Here is a 17,785-nt window from a genome sequence, read left to right as displayed (position 1 = left end):
GTATCACAGCTTCCTTATATATTCGTCTGCTGATGGACATCTAGGTTGCTTCCATGTCCTGGCTATTATAAACAGTGCTGCGATGAACATTGGGGTACACATGTCTCTTTCAGATCTGGTTTCCTCGGTGTGTATGCCCAGGAATGGGATTGTTGGGTGATATGGCAGTTCCATTTCCAGTTTTTTAAGGAATCTCCACACTGCTCTCCATAGTGGCTGTACTAGTTTGCATTCCCACCAACAGAGGGTTCCCTTTTCTCCACACCCTCTCCAGCATTTACTGCTTGTAGATTTTTGGATAGCAGTCATTCTGACTGGCGTGTAATGGTACCTCATTGAGGTTTTGATTTGCATTTCTCTGATAATGAATGATGTTGAGCATCTTTTCATGTGTTTGTTAGACATCTGTTCTTTGGAGAAATGTTTGTTTAGATCTTTGGCCCATTTTTTGATTGGGTCATTTATTTTTCTGGAATTGAGCTGCAGGAGTTTCTTGTATATTTTTGAGATTAATCCTTTGTCTGTTTCTTCATTTTCTATTATTTTCTCCCATTCTGATGGCTGTCTTTTCACCTTGCTTATAGTTTTCTTTGTTGTGCAAAAAGTTTTGCACTTGATTCAGTGGCATTGTATTGGAAGGCACATTATACCCAGTGGCCCCACTTTCAGTGACCTTAAGATTCATCAGTAGGTTAAAAAGTTGGCCACCTGATCCATCCATCCAAAGTTCGCATCAACCTTTTACCTAATAGTTTTATCAATCATTGATGATCATTGCCTTCACTAATTATGTCATTAGTGGTTGCAAACAATGGTTTTCTATATCCATTCTTCCTGCATTTTTGGATTCAATTTCCCTCCCTCACTCACCATTAACTTCTGACCAGCCAGTACTATCTGGATCCCAAAGTTGGCTAAATCCTAGCAGCTGAAATTTACTTCTGCAGTTGAAACCAAGAGAGCTAAAGAAGGATTTTATAGAATACTTGGAAAATTGCTAGAAATGCAAATTCTTGGTTCCTATTAGAGACTGAGTGAATCAGAAACTCAGATGTGGCCCAGAAATCTGGTTTAACAAGCCCTCCAGGGTTTTCTGATGCCTGCTAACATTGGCTGCCCTAAGATGACCTTCAATCAAGCAATGATTTACTAAGGTCATATGAGCATGGCAATATACTGGGTGGTGAGCTTGATGGATGCAAAAATGAAGATCTGATTTCCCCCAAGGAACTCAAAGTTTACACAAGGGAACAGGGCACATGCCTGTGAAAAGGTAACTCGTGATAGCTGATAGTGGGCAGTATGCTTCCAACATGGCACACAGATAGTGCAGATTGAAGATTCCAAGGAATTCCTTGGGCTCCACCTTTCTTTTGTCCTGGTTATTTTCTTGTTCAGTCACCATCGGCTCTTTGCGACCCCCATGGACTGTAGGCCACCAGGCTCCTCTGTCCATGGGATAATGCCGGCAAGAATACTGGAGTGGGTTGCCATTTCCTCCTCCAGAGGATTTTCCCGACCCACGGATCGAACCCGGGTCTCCTGAGGCTCCTGCATTAGCTGGCAGATTCTTTACCACTGAGCCACCTGGGAAGCCCCGGTAATCTTCTTACTCGTCCATAATCACACTGGGGAGGCTACCGTCCTGAGTATGCAGGTTTCTATCCGCTGCTCCTGAGCTTGGGTGCTGGAATGTAGCATACGGTTATCGCGGCTGGTGAGTGCGGGAAGGCGTCTGAGTAACTCTTTGCCTCTGTCACTGGTATTGTTTGTGTAGAGAGAGTCTGCGTAAAGCTTACTTGCTGGAGTACTTTCCTATTCAAGAGTCCAGAACACCAAAACGGCAATTCCTTCCCAAGAGTGGGCGGAGCCGGGATGCGGGGCGGAAGCTCAAAACCGGCGGCGGCGGAAGCCCAGCCCCAGCGGGGCAAGATGGCGGCGCCCAGGTGGTTCTAGACCAAGTAGGTGGTTTGGCTGGCGGGATGGACTGCAGGAGATCCCGGCTGAGGTCTCTGATACAGGGTATTTAGTTCTTTGTCGGAGCCTGCCCCAGTGTCTTTGGTCTGGCCAGGGGCGGCCGCGGCCTCTTCGATGCGGAGACCCTAGGCACGGCCCTCCATCTGCAGGCAGCATAGTCTGAGACTCCGTGGTTTCTCTTTGCTAACACGGGTGATCCTGGAGCACCTGCGTCCGTAGAGCCCAACCCTTTAGGGCAGTTGTGGGGCCTGACTGAGTACAAGTCATGGACTGCTTTGGTGAAATTTATTGCTAAGTATTTTATTGTTTTCAAGCTATTGTAAATACAGTTGTTTTATTAATTTTGTCTTCTGATTGTTCTTTGATAGTGTGTAGAAATAAAAATGATTTTTATCTATCAATCTTTTATAGCCTAAGGTTTTTAATAATTTGAATACTTTTAAGCCAGGCATGTTCCCACCAGTCTGATATTGAATCACCACTGCCTGGCTCTTGAAGGCATATTCCTTAGGTCCCCTGTGGTTGTTTCTGAGTTTTTATCATCACAGATTCTAAACAATCTAAGTTGGCAGTAAATACTGTTGCTGGACTGTTGACATCAGGGAAGGCTAAATAAAGAGACTGGCAATAAGGTATGAATGAGGAGGAATGAGTCCATATGAACCCAGGGAAAAGGAGCCTTCTCTGATGCACAAAAAAGAATTGAGGTTCAGTTGCAGAGGGCCCTTTATCTTTATTGCTTCTAGGGTGAATGAGAGTGAATCCCCTACGCTGAAGCAGTGCTGGAAAGAATTGAACTAGGGAGGCAGCTGAAGTGTCAAGATGCTGTCGAGACCAAAGCCAGGGGAGTCGGAGGTGGACCTGCTGCGCTTCCAGAGTCAGTTTCTTGCAGCTGGTGCAACCCCAGCGGTACAGCTGGTGAAGAAAGGAAGTAGGAGAGCTGGGGATGCCAACCTGGAGCAGCCTCCCCTGCAGGATCATCGGGATGTGGTGATGCTGGACAGTGAGTGGCTGTGGGTATGCGGTTGAAAAGGAGAGGGGTACAACCTCAGGATCTTCTCCTTTTCCTGATGTGGCTGGATTGCCCATAATTATTTCAGAACTGCGGAACTCTGTTGCTGCAGCCCCATTTTACGTATGAAGAAACTGAGTCCAGAGAGATTAAATACCTTACCCAAGGTGACACAGCTTGAGCCAGGGCCCCACAGCAGCTGCCTTTCTTTCTTTGGCTTCCCTCTAGCCCTCAGTCTCTTCCTGGGAAGATATGAGTAATCTCACATCTGGGTTTTTTTCCTTTCTTAGGTCTCCCAGATTTGCCCCCAGCTTTGGTTCCTGCTCCCCCAAAGAGAGCCAGGCCCAGCCCTGGCTGTCTCCTGCCTGAACATGAGGACCCTGAAGAGAGGCTGAACAGGCACGATCAGCACATCACTGCTGTCTTGACTAAGATTATTGTGCGTCTCACCCTGGTTAAGTGAAGCAAGGCATCCTAGGGCAGCAGGGATGTTGGGTGTGGGTGGTGAGCCTTACTGAGTAGAGAGTGATTCAGAAAGATGGGACTTCATCCCCCTGAAGTCAGGTTGGGGGCTGGTTTAGAATCACTGTGCCTTGAGAAGAAAGGTGGGTTCATAACTCCTTAGGGCGAGGTTCTAGTTATACAGTACTAAGGTTAATGGGATAGCTTTGAGCTTGAGGATTTGTCTGTATCTGTACTGCTTTGTACTTTTTTTGCTGCAGGAACGAGATACAAGTTCAATGCCTGTGAATCTGCCTGTGTCCAGTGGCGTTGCTTTCCCTCCTGTATTCCATCGTTCACAGGGGAGACAGGTAGGCAGAGGTCACCTTAGATGGTGTTTAGGGGACAGTCATGTGAGCATCATAGTGCATCTTCCCCAGGTAGATAATAATGATAAACAATTCCATTTAAAACCGCACAGCACTAAGCACTTTATATGTGTTACTTCATTTAGTCCTCATAACAGCCATATAATGTAGGCATTGTTATCTCCATTTTTCAAATAAGAAAACTGATAGCTTGTCCTACACCACACATCTAATAGAAGAGCCAGAAGTCCACCCCAAGTCTGTCAGACTTCAAAACTTGTGTTTCTATGGAACCTTGCTTTTTCTGAGGACTAGGGTTGTGACCCTTGGAGATTAAGTCTCTTGTATCTCTTTGTTCCAGTGACATCAATAGGTTGAGTAGAGAATAGGGTAATGAGCATCTGTCACCTGGGTTTTCTTTTTGCCCTTTAGGGAAAGCCAGCAACAGTTGGTAAGAGAAGCATCTTTGCCCAGGAAATTGCAGCCAGGAGAGCATCTGGAGCCAAGGTCTCACCAGTTAGAGAAGTTGCATCTGTCTTGGACCCACCAGAGAGTGAGTGGGGATTGAAGAGGCTTGGGCTCAGCTTTTTTGTAATACACAACCATAGAGTCATCTTGGTTGTGTATTCATCTTTCCTGCTTCAAACCTGAAGTGCATCTAAATAGGGGCTGTCCCATACCCTACTGAGAGTATTGAGTATGGGCAGCTTGGGTCCATATCTGGGTCTTACGTGCAGGCAGAGGACAGATCATTACTTGACTATAGGAGAAAAAAAGGGAATAGAAATGTCTGGTGTGTGTGTGAGTGTGTGTTCAGTCGCTTTAGTTGTGTCTGACTCTTTGCAACCTGCTGGACTGTAACCCACCAGGCTTCTCTATTCATGGGATTCTCCAGGCAAGAATATTAGAGTGGATTACCATGCCCTCCTCCAGGGGATCTTTCCAGCCCAGGGATCGAACCCAAGGCCTCCTGCGTCTTCTGTATCGCAGGCGGATTCTTTACTGCTGAGCCATTGGGGAAGCCTGAAGTGTTTGGTGGAGGCTGTAAAATAAAGATATAGGCCAGAATTCTTTAGGGATGCAAATTACTAGGAGAAGAACTAGGGGCAGATCTCTAGAGGCAGACGTCTGCCTAGACATCCAAGAGAAGAGTCAGTGGGATGTTTCTGAGGGAAACCTTCTCATGTAAATCCAAGGGGGAAAATGAGTACAGAGATCATCACCCCAAGCCAGGCCCAGGGTGCCTGGAGTCATGTGTCATATCCGGAGGGGGTGGGGGGTGGTCTCTGCTCTGTGCCTGTGAAGACTCTGGGACATCTCTCTGTCTCCAGAGCTAATGGGATTAGAGAAGAGGCCCAGGAATCCCAGTTGGAGTGAGGCAATGAACTGATCGTATTCTTCTTGTAGGTGCTGTGACCTGTGAGGCACTCACAACTAGGGAGCAGGGCAGCCAGCCTCCATGGAACAGCTACAGCTTCCAGGGACCCCATCTGGTGACAGGGAAGGGGCTCAAGAGCCAGGAGGCTGAGCAGGAAGCCCAGACCATCCATGAAGAAAACGTAGCGAGACTGCAAGCTCTGGCTCCAGAGGAAATCCTGCAGGAACAGCAGCAGTTGCTGGCTCAGCTTGGTATGGGTACCGGCCTTTCCTGCCAAGACTGGGCTAGGAAGGGATTGCCATTTATTGAGGAAGGCTTACTGTGAGTGCTTTTCATTCTGTCCTCAAGTGTACCTGTGAGGCAGGTGATGCTAACCTGATTTATTTAATGAAAAACAAAACTGAGGCTCAAAACCTTAAGAAATTCTCCCCTAGGTCATGCAGCCTGTTAAGGAACATGAATGTGATGTAAATCCAGGTCTACCTGGTCTCATGGGTTGTGCTTTCAACCAGTTGGTCGTGTATACAATACAGGTGTAGTATGCTGGTGCTGCAGCTGCTAAGTCGCTTCAGACGTGTCTGACTCTGTGCAACCCCATAGACGGCAGCCCACCAGGCTCCACCGTCCCTGGGATTCTCCAGGCAAGAACACTGAAGTGGGTTGCCATTTCCTTCTCCAGTGCGTGAAAGTGAAAGTGAAAGTGAAGTCGCTCAGTCGTGTCTGACTCTTAGCGATCCCACGGACTGCAGCCTACCAGGCTCCTCTGTCCATGGGATTTTCCAGGGAAGAGTACTGGAGTGGGTTGCCACTACCTTCTCCGACAGGTGTAGTATAGTATACACTGTATTCTGGCTGTACTCTAGTACAGCTGCAGGGCACTCTGTTTTATGTGAATTATATGCTGTTCTGTATTACACCTCCCTCCATTTTTGGTCACCAAAACAGTATTTGTCAAGTCAGTCTTATTCCAAACTATGTATCTAGCACCTACATAGAGCATAGCGTATATTGGGTTTTTATTGAATATTTATGTATAAGTAAATAAAATAACTGAAAGTGAGAAACTATTCCCCTAAATGCCTTCTTTTTGGCCCTAGTCAACATTGATTCATTTATTGCATAGCCCCTTACTTTGGTCCTTGACCTGAAGCCAAGCACAGGGATGGACAGAGAGCGCTGGACCAGAGGACTGTGAAAAATGGAGGGATAGGTGGGTAGGCAGGTTCTAGTGACAGATATGGGTCACTGAGGCTGCAAGAGAGCCCAGGGGGCACATACCCTGGCTGGGAAGTGCCTTGCTTGGCCTTGGCACCCACAGACAGGCCACATTCAGCGGGTTTTGGGTCTGTTGGAGGCTGGGAAGGGTATGCCTCCAACCACTCTCCTCTTCATGCTGTGTTCTAGATCCCAGCTTGGTTGCCTTCTTGAAATCTCACAGCCGTACCCGTGAGCAAGCAGAAGAGAAGGCCACAAGGGAGCAGAGACCAGGAAGACCCTCTGCTGAGGTCACTGGAAAGGAGGCCATTCCACCAACTTCTGCCAATATGCCCAGGCAGGAAGATGAGCTGGAGCCAGAAACCCCAGGTTTGGAGGAGGAGGGGACTTTGGAGGAATGAAAGCAGAGGAAAGTATTCCTTCTCCCAGGTCTGGCAGATGGGAAGAGAGAGAACCTTCTCTGTCCTTGAACATGTAATGCTAATCCTCATGCTTGGCTTGAAATCAGTCTTCATTTGCTCATGCATATATTCTTCCCGCACACGCTTCCTGTGTTCCTGTCCTGCTAACTGCTCCTTCTCCCCCTTCCCCGGTAGGAGACAGCACAGTATGATGGCTGAATGGCCCCCTCCCCCACAGACCATCTGCCCCCTTGCCTTTGCAATCGCTGCCCCAGCTCTGGCTCCATCCATCCCACAGTTCTTTCTGCCTCGGCTCTCTCTGATGGCAGGGTGGTGGAAGAGGAAGGGTCTGATGCAGGTCTTATGAGCAGGCCACGCCTGAAGCAGAAAGGCCAGTGGGAGCACTCATCCTACAGGAACTGGATTATTTTATTAGTGATTTACAAAAGAAGAATTGAATTTGGAGAGCCGTAGGAACCTCCTGCTCAGAGATATGCTCCAGAACAGCTGAGCAAGTTGGCTGGGGTTTGGGTGGGGTGAGGAAGGAGGAAGAGGAGGTAGCAGGTGTGTGTCTCGGTATCTTGCTCTGCTGAAGTGTAGCTGCCCCCTCATTGTCTCCACTCCCCTGCTCCTTTGGAAAGTCAGTGCTAGAGTGGAGAAGTGGGTTTCCCTTATGTCTGTGGTCCTCCCTTCCTCGTTTGCTCCTCTCTCCTTTCTTTCTCATCTCCTTCTCTTCCTCTTTCCCCTCTCAGCAAATCTTTGGGGTCAGCAAGGGGCTAGAGCCCAGGACAGGATGTCTACCATAGTAGTCATTCCAGGCCGTGGGCTGTCCTGTTAGCCACAGCTGAGGGCAGAGGCTGCCAGACCCTTGGGCAGAGGTGGATGTGGCAACTTCTGGACCTCTGGGACCCCAATAGACCAGCAAGCTGAGCCGCTTAGGGAAACTACTCTGCTCCCATCTCCCCAGCTCTGGCCTTGCCTGTGACTCCCCAGAAAGAATGGCTGCACATGGACACTGTGGAGCTGGAGAAGCTCCATTGGACCCAGGACCTGCCTCCACTCCGGCGACAGCAGACGCAGGAAGTGAGGAGGGCCCGCTGGCCGACAGGGGTGCAGTGGGGTGGGAGGTGTGGAGGGCCCGCTGGCTGATGGGTGCAGCGGGGTGGGAGTGAGTGGAGCTGTTGCTCTTGCACCCAGAACTCAGGCCCTCCTCATCCCTCGAGCTGGAGAAACTTCTCTGTGCTCACCCCTGTCTTCCTGCCTGGCCCCTCAGGCCAGAGGAGCCCCACTTCAGGTCAGAGGTCCAGGCAGGACCTAAGTCCTGAGAGGCTTGGGGTTACAGTGAGGAAGGATGTGAGGAATTCACTGCTGCCCCAGTGCATAGTCCTCTTTCTCTACCCATTAGAGGATGCAGGCCCGTTTCAGTCTTCAGGGAGAGCTGCTGGCCCCCGACATGGACCTTCCCACCCATCTGGGTCTGCACCACCATGGAGAAGAGGCGGAGGTGAGGCGAGGGCTCCAAGGAGCACTGGACAGTTCTCAGCAAGTGCCTTTAACAACCATATGGAGAAGGGCGGCTGCTCAGCTGCCTCAACCCTCCTGTGTGCCCATTCCAATTCTTGACCCTGCTGGTTCTAAGGCTTGAAATCCTTCTCCACGTTCTCTCACACTCCAATCAGTCACCAGAACTTGCCAATTCTGTATTTGTCAGCTCTCCACGTTGCTTCCTCCATCTAAGCCTTGTTCCCTCTTGTCTGCTCAGTCACCGTGTCTTCTACTCACTCTGTCCTGTGGTTCACTCCCCAATGGGATTGCTGTACTGATTTCCTCTGACCCCGTTCAGGCTATCTCTTGCCTCAGAACATTTCCTTGCTCAGGGAATGCTCCCAGAATAAGGCCCTGGCTCTTCAACCCAGCAGAACAGCCCTTCTGCCATCTGTCCCTGCTGACCCCACAGCTCTGCCTCCCTCCCTCCCTCCTGCTGCACATTCGGCCACCTTCCCCCCACACACACCCCCTGCTCCTGGACCTCCAGCATGAGGTTCCTGAAGCCTGCTCCAGGGAAGCCTTTACCCTTCACTCCATGCCCGGCCATCAGGGCTCTGTCAGCTCACTGAGACCACATCACTTTTCCGGGACAGCTTCTCTCTCTCTCCTCTTCTTTAGTTGCAAATTAAACACCAGTGACTACATATCCCCCCCAATCTGCCTTAGGCTGTGGTTACTTTTGTGCAAGTCTTATTATCTTTACCAGTTTGAGGATTCATGGAAAGCAGAGGCAAGAAACATCACTTTTGTCTTCGCCTTGACACCCAACTCCATTTATGCAGATGAGGATTGCCCCATATTTGTTAATGGGTGCTGCCCTGTGTCTTAGCTCCTTCTCCCTTCCAAGTACTAACCAGGCCCGACCCTGCTTAGCTTCCGAGATCAGACGAGATCGGGTGCGTTCAGGGTGGTATGGCCGTAGACCGCTCCTTCTGACTTCTTGTCCCTGTTCTAGAGAGCAGGGTACTCCCTTCAGGAGCTCTTCCACCTGACACGCAGCCAAGTGTCCCAGCAGAGAGCCCTAGCGCTGCACGTGTTGGCCCAGGTCATCGGCAGGGTGAGTGAACCACTGGTCTGGTCCTGTCCATGCCCCCCGCCCCTTAGACTCCCACCCTTCGCCCATTTCATTCTGACTCACTGATCCGTACCCCAGCTGTCTGTGGGTCACACTGGGAACAGGTCAAACCCAGGGTCCTAGATGGGCAAGTGAAGGGTCTAGGACGAAGACTCAGTACCTTCAGCAGATTCAGCAAGGTTTTCTCCTCCTGCCCTCAAGGCCCAGGCTGGAGAGTTTGGGGACCGGCTGGTGGGCAGTGTCTTGCACCTCCTTCTGGATGCCGGTTTCCTCTTCCTGCTGCGCTTCTCCCTGGATGACAGAGTGGATGGGGTCATCGCAGCTGCTGTCCGGGCTCTTCGGGCCCTGCTGGTGGCCCCTGGAGATGAGGTACAACATGCAGAGGAATGAAGCTCCGAGGCCTCGTGGTCCCTACTCCCCCTGTTGGGCCTGCCCTCACCGACGAGCCGAGCCGTTTCCTGACCTGATCCCTTCTTCTTCTTTCCACCCCCACTCTCCTCTCTCAGGAGCTCCTCGACAGCGCCTTCTCTTGGTACCATGGGGCACTGATGTTCGCTCTGATGCCCAGCCAGGAGGGCAAGGAGGACGAGGATGAGGATGAAGAACCCCCAGCAGAAAAGGCAAAAACCAAGAGTCCTGAAGAAGGAAACCGGCCTCCATCTGAGCTGGCCCGACATGATGTCATCAAGGTACAAGCGTGCGGGCAGCTGCACCCAGTCCTGTGACCTCCAGGGCAAGCCCGTGTTGGGAGGAGAAGGGGTCATCAAGGCCTGGGGCCCAGCTGCATTTGGCAGGGGGCTTGTGTCTGAACCTCAGGGGCTTCTGGCTACCAACCTGCTGCCTCGGCTGCGCTACGTACTGGAGGTGACCTGCCCAGGACCTTCTGTGGTCCTTGACATCCTGACCGTGCTCATCCGCCTGGCCCGGCATTCCCTGGAGTCAGCCACAAGGGTGAGAAACAGGAGGCAGGGACTGGGCAAAGAGCCTCGCTGGGCCTGGCCTTGCCCCTCAGTCGCCCACATCCCTTTTCCTCCTGGCCCTCACAGGTGCTAGAGTGCCCTCGGCTGGTGGAGACCGTGGTGCGAGAATTCCTGCCCACCAGCTGGTCCCCCATGGGGTCGGGGCCTACCTCCAGTCTACACAGAGTGCCCTGTGCTCCCGCCATGAAACTGCTTCGTGTCCTGGCCTCGGCCGGTAGGAGTATTGCTGCCCGGCTGGTGAGCAGGACACAGGGCAGGCGATGCGGGCTGGGTTGGGGGCTAAGCGTGGCTCTTGCACTTTTAGGCAGCCCAGTCATGCCATCTTTCTCTTCCGAACTGTTCCAATTGCTTAAAAGTGCAACAGAAACTCCCCGGAAGGAGCCTTGTGTTTCCTGTAGGCTTCCTCTGCGCTCATTGGGAAAGCTGCCTGTCCCCTGCCCCCAGGCCAGGAGGGCCATATACAAATCGGCACCAAGCAGCCTTGGCAAAGGTGCCCAGCAAGTGCCTGCTAACAGGAAGGCAGGCAGGAGGGCAGAATGGAGGGATGGATGAGGTAGTTTCACCTGAGCCCTGAACTATGACCCTGTGGCACCAGAGGGTCCTGGAACAGGGCTCCCAGCGATCCTGATCCCCGGACTCTCTGCCCACCCCCAGCTGAGCGGCTTTGATCTCCGGAGCCGCCTGAGCCGCTTTATAGCTGAAGACCCCCAGGATCTGGCCTTGCCCCTGGAGGAAGCCGAGACCCTGAGCACCGAGGCCTTCCGCCTGTGGGCAGTGGCAGCCTCCTATGGCCTAGGCAGTGACCTTTACAGGTGAGAAGAGGTGATGGTAGTCCCCTCAAGACCCCTCCGGCCCTGCACTCTGGCCTGAACTGACGATTCAGCCTTGCTCGAGGACCAGGCTCAGAAGGAGGCTGAGCATGAGGAAGAAGTGATTCTGGGAGGAATGAAGACAGCTGGGGCGTCAGGGCTAGCCAGGGGGGAGTGGAGCAAGGCTGGGTTAACCACATTGTGTGCATCACAGCATTGATATCTGGGTGAAATCATATTGAAATTCCCTGAAGTGTGTAGTGTGGAAGCCTTGGGGGCTGCCTCCCTCCCCCTAACCCCCAGCCTACCTTGAAGCCTCACCAGAGTACCGGCCCAGGCCTCCCTCCTGCTCCTCCGCAGCCAGCCTGCAGAGGCCCCAGGGCAGGCCTTGCCCTATGTCTTCTCTCTGTCTCCCTCCTCACACTGAAGGGCGGTCTTTGTCTCCCCCTCACCACCACCGCCAGGGAGCTATACCCTGTGCTGATGCGAGCCCTGCAGGCTGTGCCGAAGGAGCTCAGTAGCCCCGTGCCTCGGCCCCTCGCCCTGCAGAGGATCGCCTCGCTGCTCACCCTCCTCACCCAGCTGACCTTGGCAGCCGGCTGCATCGCCCCTGAACCCAGTAGGTAGGCCCTAGCCCTGAGCTGCCAGTGGAGAGTCGTCCTGCCAGGAGCTCTGAGATCGGCGGGAGGGCTCCTCCACAGAAAGAGGGTGGCCGGAGCCTAGAGGGCAGTCCAGGCAGCCAGATCCTTACTGCGGCCCCTTTTGGCTCTCCTGTAGTGACTCTGCTGAGGCCAGTCTGTTGGCCACCCCTTCCTCAATCACTTGGACACAGGTGTCTGGGCTCCACCCTCTCGTGGAGCCATGTCTCAGACAGACCTTGAAGTTGCTGCCCAGACCTGAGATGTGGAGTGCCCTGGGCCCGGTGCCCACTGCCTGCCTGCTCTTCCTGGATGCTTACTACCAGGCCTGGAGCCAGCAGGTGTGTTGCCTACTCGCCTTCCCCCCCTGCCCTAGGTGCCCTGTCTGTGTCTTAGCGTTCTGCCCTCTTTCTCCATCTCCACCTGTCCATACCTCCCTCTTGCCACCTTTTCCTGCCCTCCATCTTGTCCCTCTTAGCATTCTTCCTCTTTCCACCTTCACATCCAGTAGAGCTTCCAAGGAGCCATGTTGGTGGAGGCCAGAGAACCCCAAAGAGCAGCCTAGCCTCCCTGGAGCCGTTATATTCTCTCATGACCCCTACCAGCACAACCTCAGAGTCTTCTCTCTCCCTCCAGAAGGGTCAGAAGGCAGAAGCCTCTAAACTCTGACTCTGGGATCTTGGAATCGTAGGCTCGGCCTGAGTGCACAGGATCTGGGAGGATGGGGGCTCCTGGGCCATCAGCTCAGTGAGTCTCATGGTCTTTCAGCCAGGCCTGTGCCCAGAGGATTGGCTGCAGGACATGGAGCGCCTGTCAGAGGGGCTGCTGCTGCCCCTGCTGGAACACCCTTCTCTGGGCAGCCTCTGGGAATCCCTGGGGTATGTACTCTGTGTGTGGTGGAGGTTGGTGAAGGGAGGCAGTTTCGCTTCTTATGGGGTTCCTGAGTCTAGCTCCCTGGTCCATTCATCTTGAGGGAGATCTGAATCCCTCGTAGGCAGCAGCTGGGGGCTCCAGGGAACGTGGGCCCTGTCTGCATGGCCACCTTGCCACTGACCTTGGTTGCAGACAACCCAGCACACCTCAGACCAGAGCCCCCTCAGCTTCTCCACTCTGCCTCCAGGTGCTGCTCCCCTCTGTGCAACCCACAGTCCTGTGCTGTGGCCCCCGAAACTATCTCCAGCCTCGCGTCACTGGGCTGTGCAGGGGGCCACCCCCCTCTCAGTCTGGCTGGCTCAGCTTCCCCCTTCCCATTCCTCACGGCCCTGCTGTCTCTTCTTAACACCCTGGGCCGGATCCACAAAGGACTGTGTGGCCAGGTGAGTGCTGGGGGCCAAGATGACAGGATTCTGGGGGAGGGCTCCCCTTGGGGAAAGGAGGCCTGTTTTGTCAAACCCTCATTTCTGAGTTTGGCAGGGGACGGGCAGCCGGGGAGCCCCAGAAGGCATCGAAGTCACTTTCCAAATCTGAACACACTTGCTCTTCCTCAGCTGGCCACTGTACTGGCTGCCCCAGGACTCCAGAACTATTTCCTGCGATGTGTGGCTCCCGTGGCCGCTCCGCACCTCACCCCCTTCTCTGCGTGGGCCCTGCGCCATGAGTACCACCTGCAGTACCTGGCACTCACCCTGGCCCAGAGAGCGGTGGGTGCCCCTAATCCGCCATCTCCCATTAACCCCATCCTGCCTCTCTGGAACACGTGCTGCTTCCAACAGGCCATGCAGCTCCTACTTTCCTGAAGACATGCCCAGAACCTGTGCCTGTTGGCACGTATTCTCTTCCTCACTTCTGTTCCCTGTGTCCTCCCTCACCCCCTCTGCCTCCTCCTCCCCGCTCCCCCTTTTCTGTCCACAGGCAACACTCCAGCCACCGGTGGTAGGCACCGACGTGGCCCTCTGTCACAGCATGGCCTTGGCCCTACTGGGCCGGCTGCTGCCTGGGAGTGAGCACCTCGCTCATGAGCTGATGCTGAGCTGTGTGTTCCGGCTGGAGTTCCTCCCGTAAGTCCAGGCTTGGTAGCATCAACTCAGCCCTTTCAAAAAGCTATTGTGGTGGTTGCCAGAGCCGCTCTGAATTGGGAACCAGAAGACCTGGGCTTAATTTTCTTTCTTCCATGGAGTACACTTAGCCTGTCTTGAGTTTCTGTTTCCTCATTAGTCAAGTGAGGATGAGGATAACATACTAGGGTATTATTATGAGACTTCTGTGACTGTATGGCTGGAAAATGATTATAAACTAGGTGTACACTTGTAATAGCTAACAGTTACTCAGTTATTTAACCCGTACCCTGAGATGGGTATTATCATTATTATCATCCCCATTTTACTATGAGGGAACTGAGGCACAAAGTTCTGTAAACAAGCACCTAGGTAACTGGCTCTAGTGTCTGTCCTCTTAACTGCCATGTGGATGGTTATTAGGGGGACAGGAAGGAGCAGGATTGGACCTGGGATTCTCTGGGAGGCCCTGGAGAGCTGGTGGCCTTGTGGGTTCTTGCCCTCATTTTTGTTTTCGGGTTCCGTTACAGAGAAAGAGCATCAGGGGGTCCGGAGGCAGCTGACTTCTCTGACCGACTCTCCTTAGGAAGCGGCGGAGAACTTGGATGTGGGCGAGGGGCTCTCCTAGCTCAGGCCTGCCAGGACCTCCCCAGCATCCGCAGCTGCTACCTGACCCACTGCTCACTGGCCCGGGCCAGCCTGCTCGCCTCCCAGGCCTTGTACCGAGGGGAGCTCCGGCGAGTCCCAGGCTTGCTGCTCGCTGTGCCTAAGGAGCCGCTGCTGCCCACTGACTGGCCTTTCCTGCCGTTGATTCAACTCTACCACCGGGCCTCAGACACCCCCTCGGGACTCCCTCCTGCTGACACTGTGGGCACAGCCCTGCGGGCCCTGCAGTGGGTGCTTGTCCTGGAGAGCTGGCGCCCCCAGGCGCTCTGGGCTGTGTCTCCTGCTGCCCGCCTGGCGCGGCTCATGTGTGTGTTCCTGGTGGACAGTGAGTTGTTCCGGGAGACCCCAATACAACGCCTGGTGGCAGCCCTCCTGGCCCGGCTCTGCCAGCCTGAAGTCCTACCAAATCTCAACCTGGATTGCCCACTTCCTGGCCTGACATCTTTCCCAGACCTCTATGCCAACTTCCTGGAGCATTTTGAGGCTGTCTCTTTTGGGGACCACCTCTTTGGGGCTCTGATTCTCCTTCCCCTACAGCGTCGATTCAGCGTCACCTTGCGCCTTGCCCTCTTTGGGGAGCACGTGGGTGCCTTGCGAGCTCTGGGCCTGCCGCTGACACAGGTACTTTCTCAGCCCAGCAGGGCCCACCATGGGCATCCTGTCCTGGGCCTTGGAAGCACTCCTGAGCAGCTGGGTGCTTTGGTGGCCTGAGGTTCTTTATCTTACCTCTTGCGGCCTTTGAGGAGATGAAAAAATACAAGAAAAGGGTTTATCATGGTATCTAGCATACCATAGGTGTTCATTATTATTAATGGCACGGTTTCTTGCTCGTGAGGTGCTACAGTGTAGACAAGAGATGTACTGAAACCAATATAGTTCTCAGTTATTCAGATTCTAGGTGTTAAGTCAGGATTCAGAGAAGGCAAAGATCAAAGTGGATTTTCCATGTGGAGAAGGTTTTGTGGAAGAAGTGGGAGTTGATCTGGACACAAAAAGTTGGGTAGAATTTGGATTGTTGAGAAAGGACAGGATGTACCTAGTGGAACAGCATAAGCAAAAGCTCAGAGGCAGGCTGATTCTTATCCACTGCACCATCAGGGAAGTTCTTATGTGTATACATATTTTTATAAAATTGGGATCACCACATAATATTTTCTTAATTTAATGTTATATAATAAGTATTTCTCACATTATTAAATAGCCTAAGAAATCAACATTTTTATTATATAATAATCCATTTTGAAAGTATGTCACAGTTTATTAGAACCCCTTAGTGGGCATCAAAGTTTGTTTCTGATTTTTTTGCTATTTTAGGTAATATTCTGATAAACACCATTGGACATAAACTCATAATCATTCTGCATGGAATTAAGAAAGAGTAATTTTTTAGAAAAATAATTACTATTCCAAAGAACATGAACTTTTGAATGGTTTGGTAGTAGAATTGAGCAGCTGCATATGACATTTTGAAAGTTTCAAGTAGATTAAACAGGCAGTGGTGGCAGTAGAAATTCACAGCTGCTTCTCAGTTTCCCAGTTTCCACTGCTTTCCAGCTCTTCCTTTTTTTAAAAAAACTTATTAGTGTGTAGTTGATTTGCAATATTATATCTCAGGTGTACAGCAAAGGGAATCAGTTATATATATACATGTATCCACTCTTGTTTTAGATTATTTTTCTGTGTAGGTTGTTACAGAATTCCCTGTGCTATACAGCAGCAGTTTCTTTTCTTTTTTTTTTTTAATTTTATTTATTTATTTGGCTGCTCTGGGTCTTAGTTATAGCATGTAGGATCTAGCTCCCTGACCAGGGATCGAACCTGGGCCCCCTGCACTGGGAGCTCAGAGTCTTAGCCACTGGACCACGAGGGAAGGCCCAGCAGTTTCTTATTAGTTATTTTATACATAGTTGTGTGTATATGTCCCCATCTCCCAATTTATCCCTCCCCCCACCCCCTGGTAACCATAAGGTTGTTTTCTATGTTTGAGAGTTTGCTTCTGTTTTCTAAATAAGTTCATTTCTAGCTCTTTAGTCCTTAACCTTGACCCTTGTGATAGGGATTTGGTTCATGTGACCATCCACCTTCCACCCCATTGTCCACTGATCCACATCATGCCCTGACCCTCAGCATGCCTCATGTCCCCTGTCACAGCTGCCTGTGTCCCTGGAGTGCTACACGGCGCCTCCTGAAGACAACGTGGCCCTCCTCCAGCTCTACTTCCGGGCTCTGGTTACTGGTGCCCTCCGTCCACGCTGGTGCCCTGTGCTCTATGCTGTGACTGTGGCTCATGTCAACAGCTTCATCTTCTCCCAGGACCCAAATAACTCAGTAAGTTACATCCCCATCTCCAAAGGGAGGAAGGGGCCTGCAATTGAACTGGGCCAGCTGGGGAGGAGGTGAAGGCCCAGCCAGGCCAGCAATAGGTACCTGCCCTTGACCTGGTGCCACCTCTTCTTATTCTTCCTCTAGGACGAGGTCAAGGCTGCCTGCAGAAGCATGCTGCAGAAGACTTGGCTGCTGACAGATGAGGTTGGGGCGGGGGGGGGGGGGCACATCTTGGAGGTGGGAGAATGAAGGGTTTTGGGGAACAGAGATCTCAACAGGATCTCACTACCTGCTACATAAAGTTTCTTTCTTCTCTGCAGGGCCTTCGGCAGCACCTTCTCCACTATAAGCTTCCCAATTCTGCCCTTCCCGAGGGTTTTGAGCTGTATCCCCAGTTGCCGCCTGTGCGTCAGCAGTACCTTCAGAAACTCAGGATCTCAGGGGTGCTCCCAAATGGAGTATCAGAGACCTAGTATAGCTGCTGCAGATGAAGAGATGGATACACTCTCCTAGAGTTACCAACAGATACCTGGCTTTGTGTCCTAAGATGGGCAGGAAACAAAAGAGCAGAAGGCCTGCCTTCCTGGGAGCAAGCAAGCTCTTTGAGCTTTTTTGGAGCTGGGCGAACCTACCTGTATATCTTGATAATTGAAGCCCATGATCTGGGACTTCTGAGGATCTGCACTGGGAGTGAAGGGTGACTTAGCTATGTCCCCTTCTTGGGGACAAAATAAACCAACTATACCTCTCTTCCTCTGCCTACGCCCTGGCATCAGTGTGTATGAATACTGGAGCTGGACATTGAAATAAATTTTTTTTAATCTTCTGGGAATGTGATTTGGACTGGTTTCAGATATGCTAGTTCAGGATTGGTATCAAGGGATGGGTTATTCCTGAGGGAAGCAAGATTGCTCTGAGAGAGACAGGGGAGAAATCATGAATGGGAGGTGAAAACTAA

At 52.0% G+C, this 17,785-nt stretch overlaps 1 protein-coding gene across 2 annotated transcripts; it reads left to right on the top strand.

The window, feature by feature from the left end:
- The first annotated feature begins 1,909 nt into the window (after positions 1 to 1,909).
- RPAP1 (RNA polymerase II associated protein 1) lies at positions 1,910 to 17,653 on the top strand. Of its 2 annotated transcripts, none has more exons than XM_065941160.1 (25): positions 1,910 to 1,961; positions 2,724 to 2,980; positions 3,280 to 3,428; positions 3,712 to 3,801; positions 4,231 to 4,351; positions 5,206 to 5,427; positions 6,581 to 6,760; positions 7,760 to 7,875; positions 8,198 to 8,296; positions 9,296 to 9,397; positions 9,617 to 9,784; positions 9,922 to 10,104; positions 10,232 to 10,366; positions 10,462 to 10,632; positions 11,050 to 11,207; positions 11,669 to 11,827; positions 11,982 to 12,183; positions 12,611 to 12,720; positions 12,963 to 13,158; positions 13,330 to 13,482; positions 13,694 to 13,839; positions 14,367 to 15,123; positions 16,654 to 16,830; positions 16,972 to 17,031; positions 17,148 to 17,653. In XM_065941160.1, exons 2-25 carry the CDS (start codon positions 2,800 to 2,802, stop codon positions 17,298 to 17,300), a joined length of 4,188 nt encoding a protein of 1,395 aa, XP_065797232.1. In that variant the 5' UTR covers positions 1,910 to 1,961; positions 2,724 to 2,799; the 3' UTR covers positions 17,301 to 17,653. The 2 variants fall into 2 exon arrangements, with proteins under 2 accessions (XP_065797232.1, XP_065797233.1); XM_065941161.1 differs by having other exon boundaries at positions 1,928 to 2,008.
- The last annotated feature ends 132 nt before the right edge of the window (positions 17,654 to 17,785 follow it).

Source organism: Muntiacus reevesi, chromosome 7 (genome assembly GCF_963930625.1).
Source record: "Muntiacus reevesi chromosome 7, mMunRee1.1, whole genome shotgun sequence".
NCBI classification, from domain to species: domain Eukaryota; kingdom Metazoa; phylum Chordata; class Mammalia; order Artiodactyla; family Cervidae; genus Muntiacus; species Muntiacus reevesi.
Note: the sequence above shows the minus strand (reverse complement) of the source record. Positions and strands in the feature narration are given on the sequence as shown.

What these genes read in the sequence shown, in the direction of transcription:
- RPAP1 (XM_065941160.1), top strand. Translation starts at nt 2,800, where the DNA reads ATGCTGTCGAGACCAAAGCCAGGGGAGTCGGAGGTGGACCTGCTGCGC. An exon ending in CTAGGCAGTGACCTTTACAG is followed by an intron (nt 11,208 to 11,668) that starts GTGAGAAGAGGT and finishes CACCACCGCCAG; the next exon opens with GGAGCTATACCCTGTGCTGA. An exon ending in TTCCGGCTGGAGTTCCTCCC is followed by an intron (nt 13,840 to 14,366) that starts GTAAGTCCAGGC and finishes GTTCCGTTACAG; the next exon opens with AGAAAGAGCATCAGGGGGTC.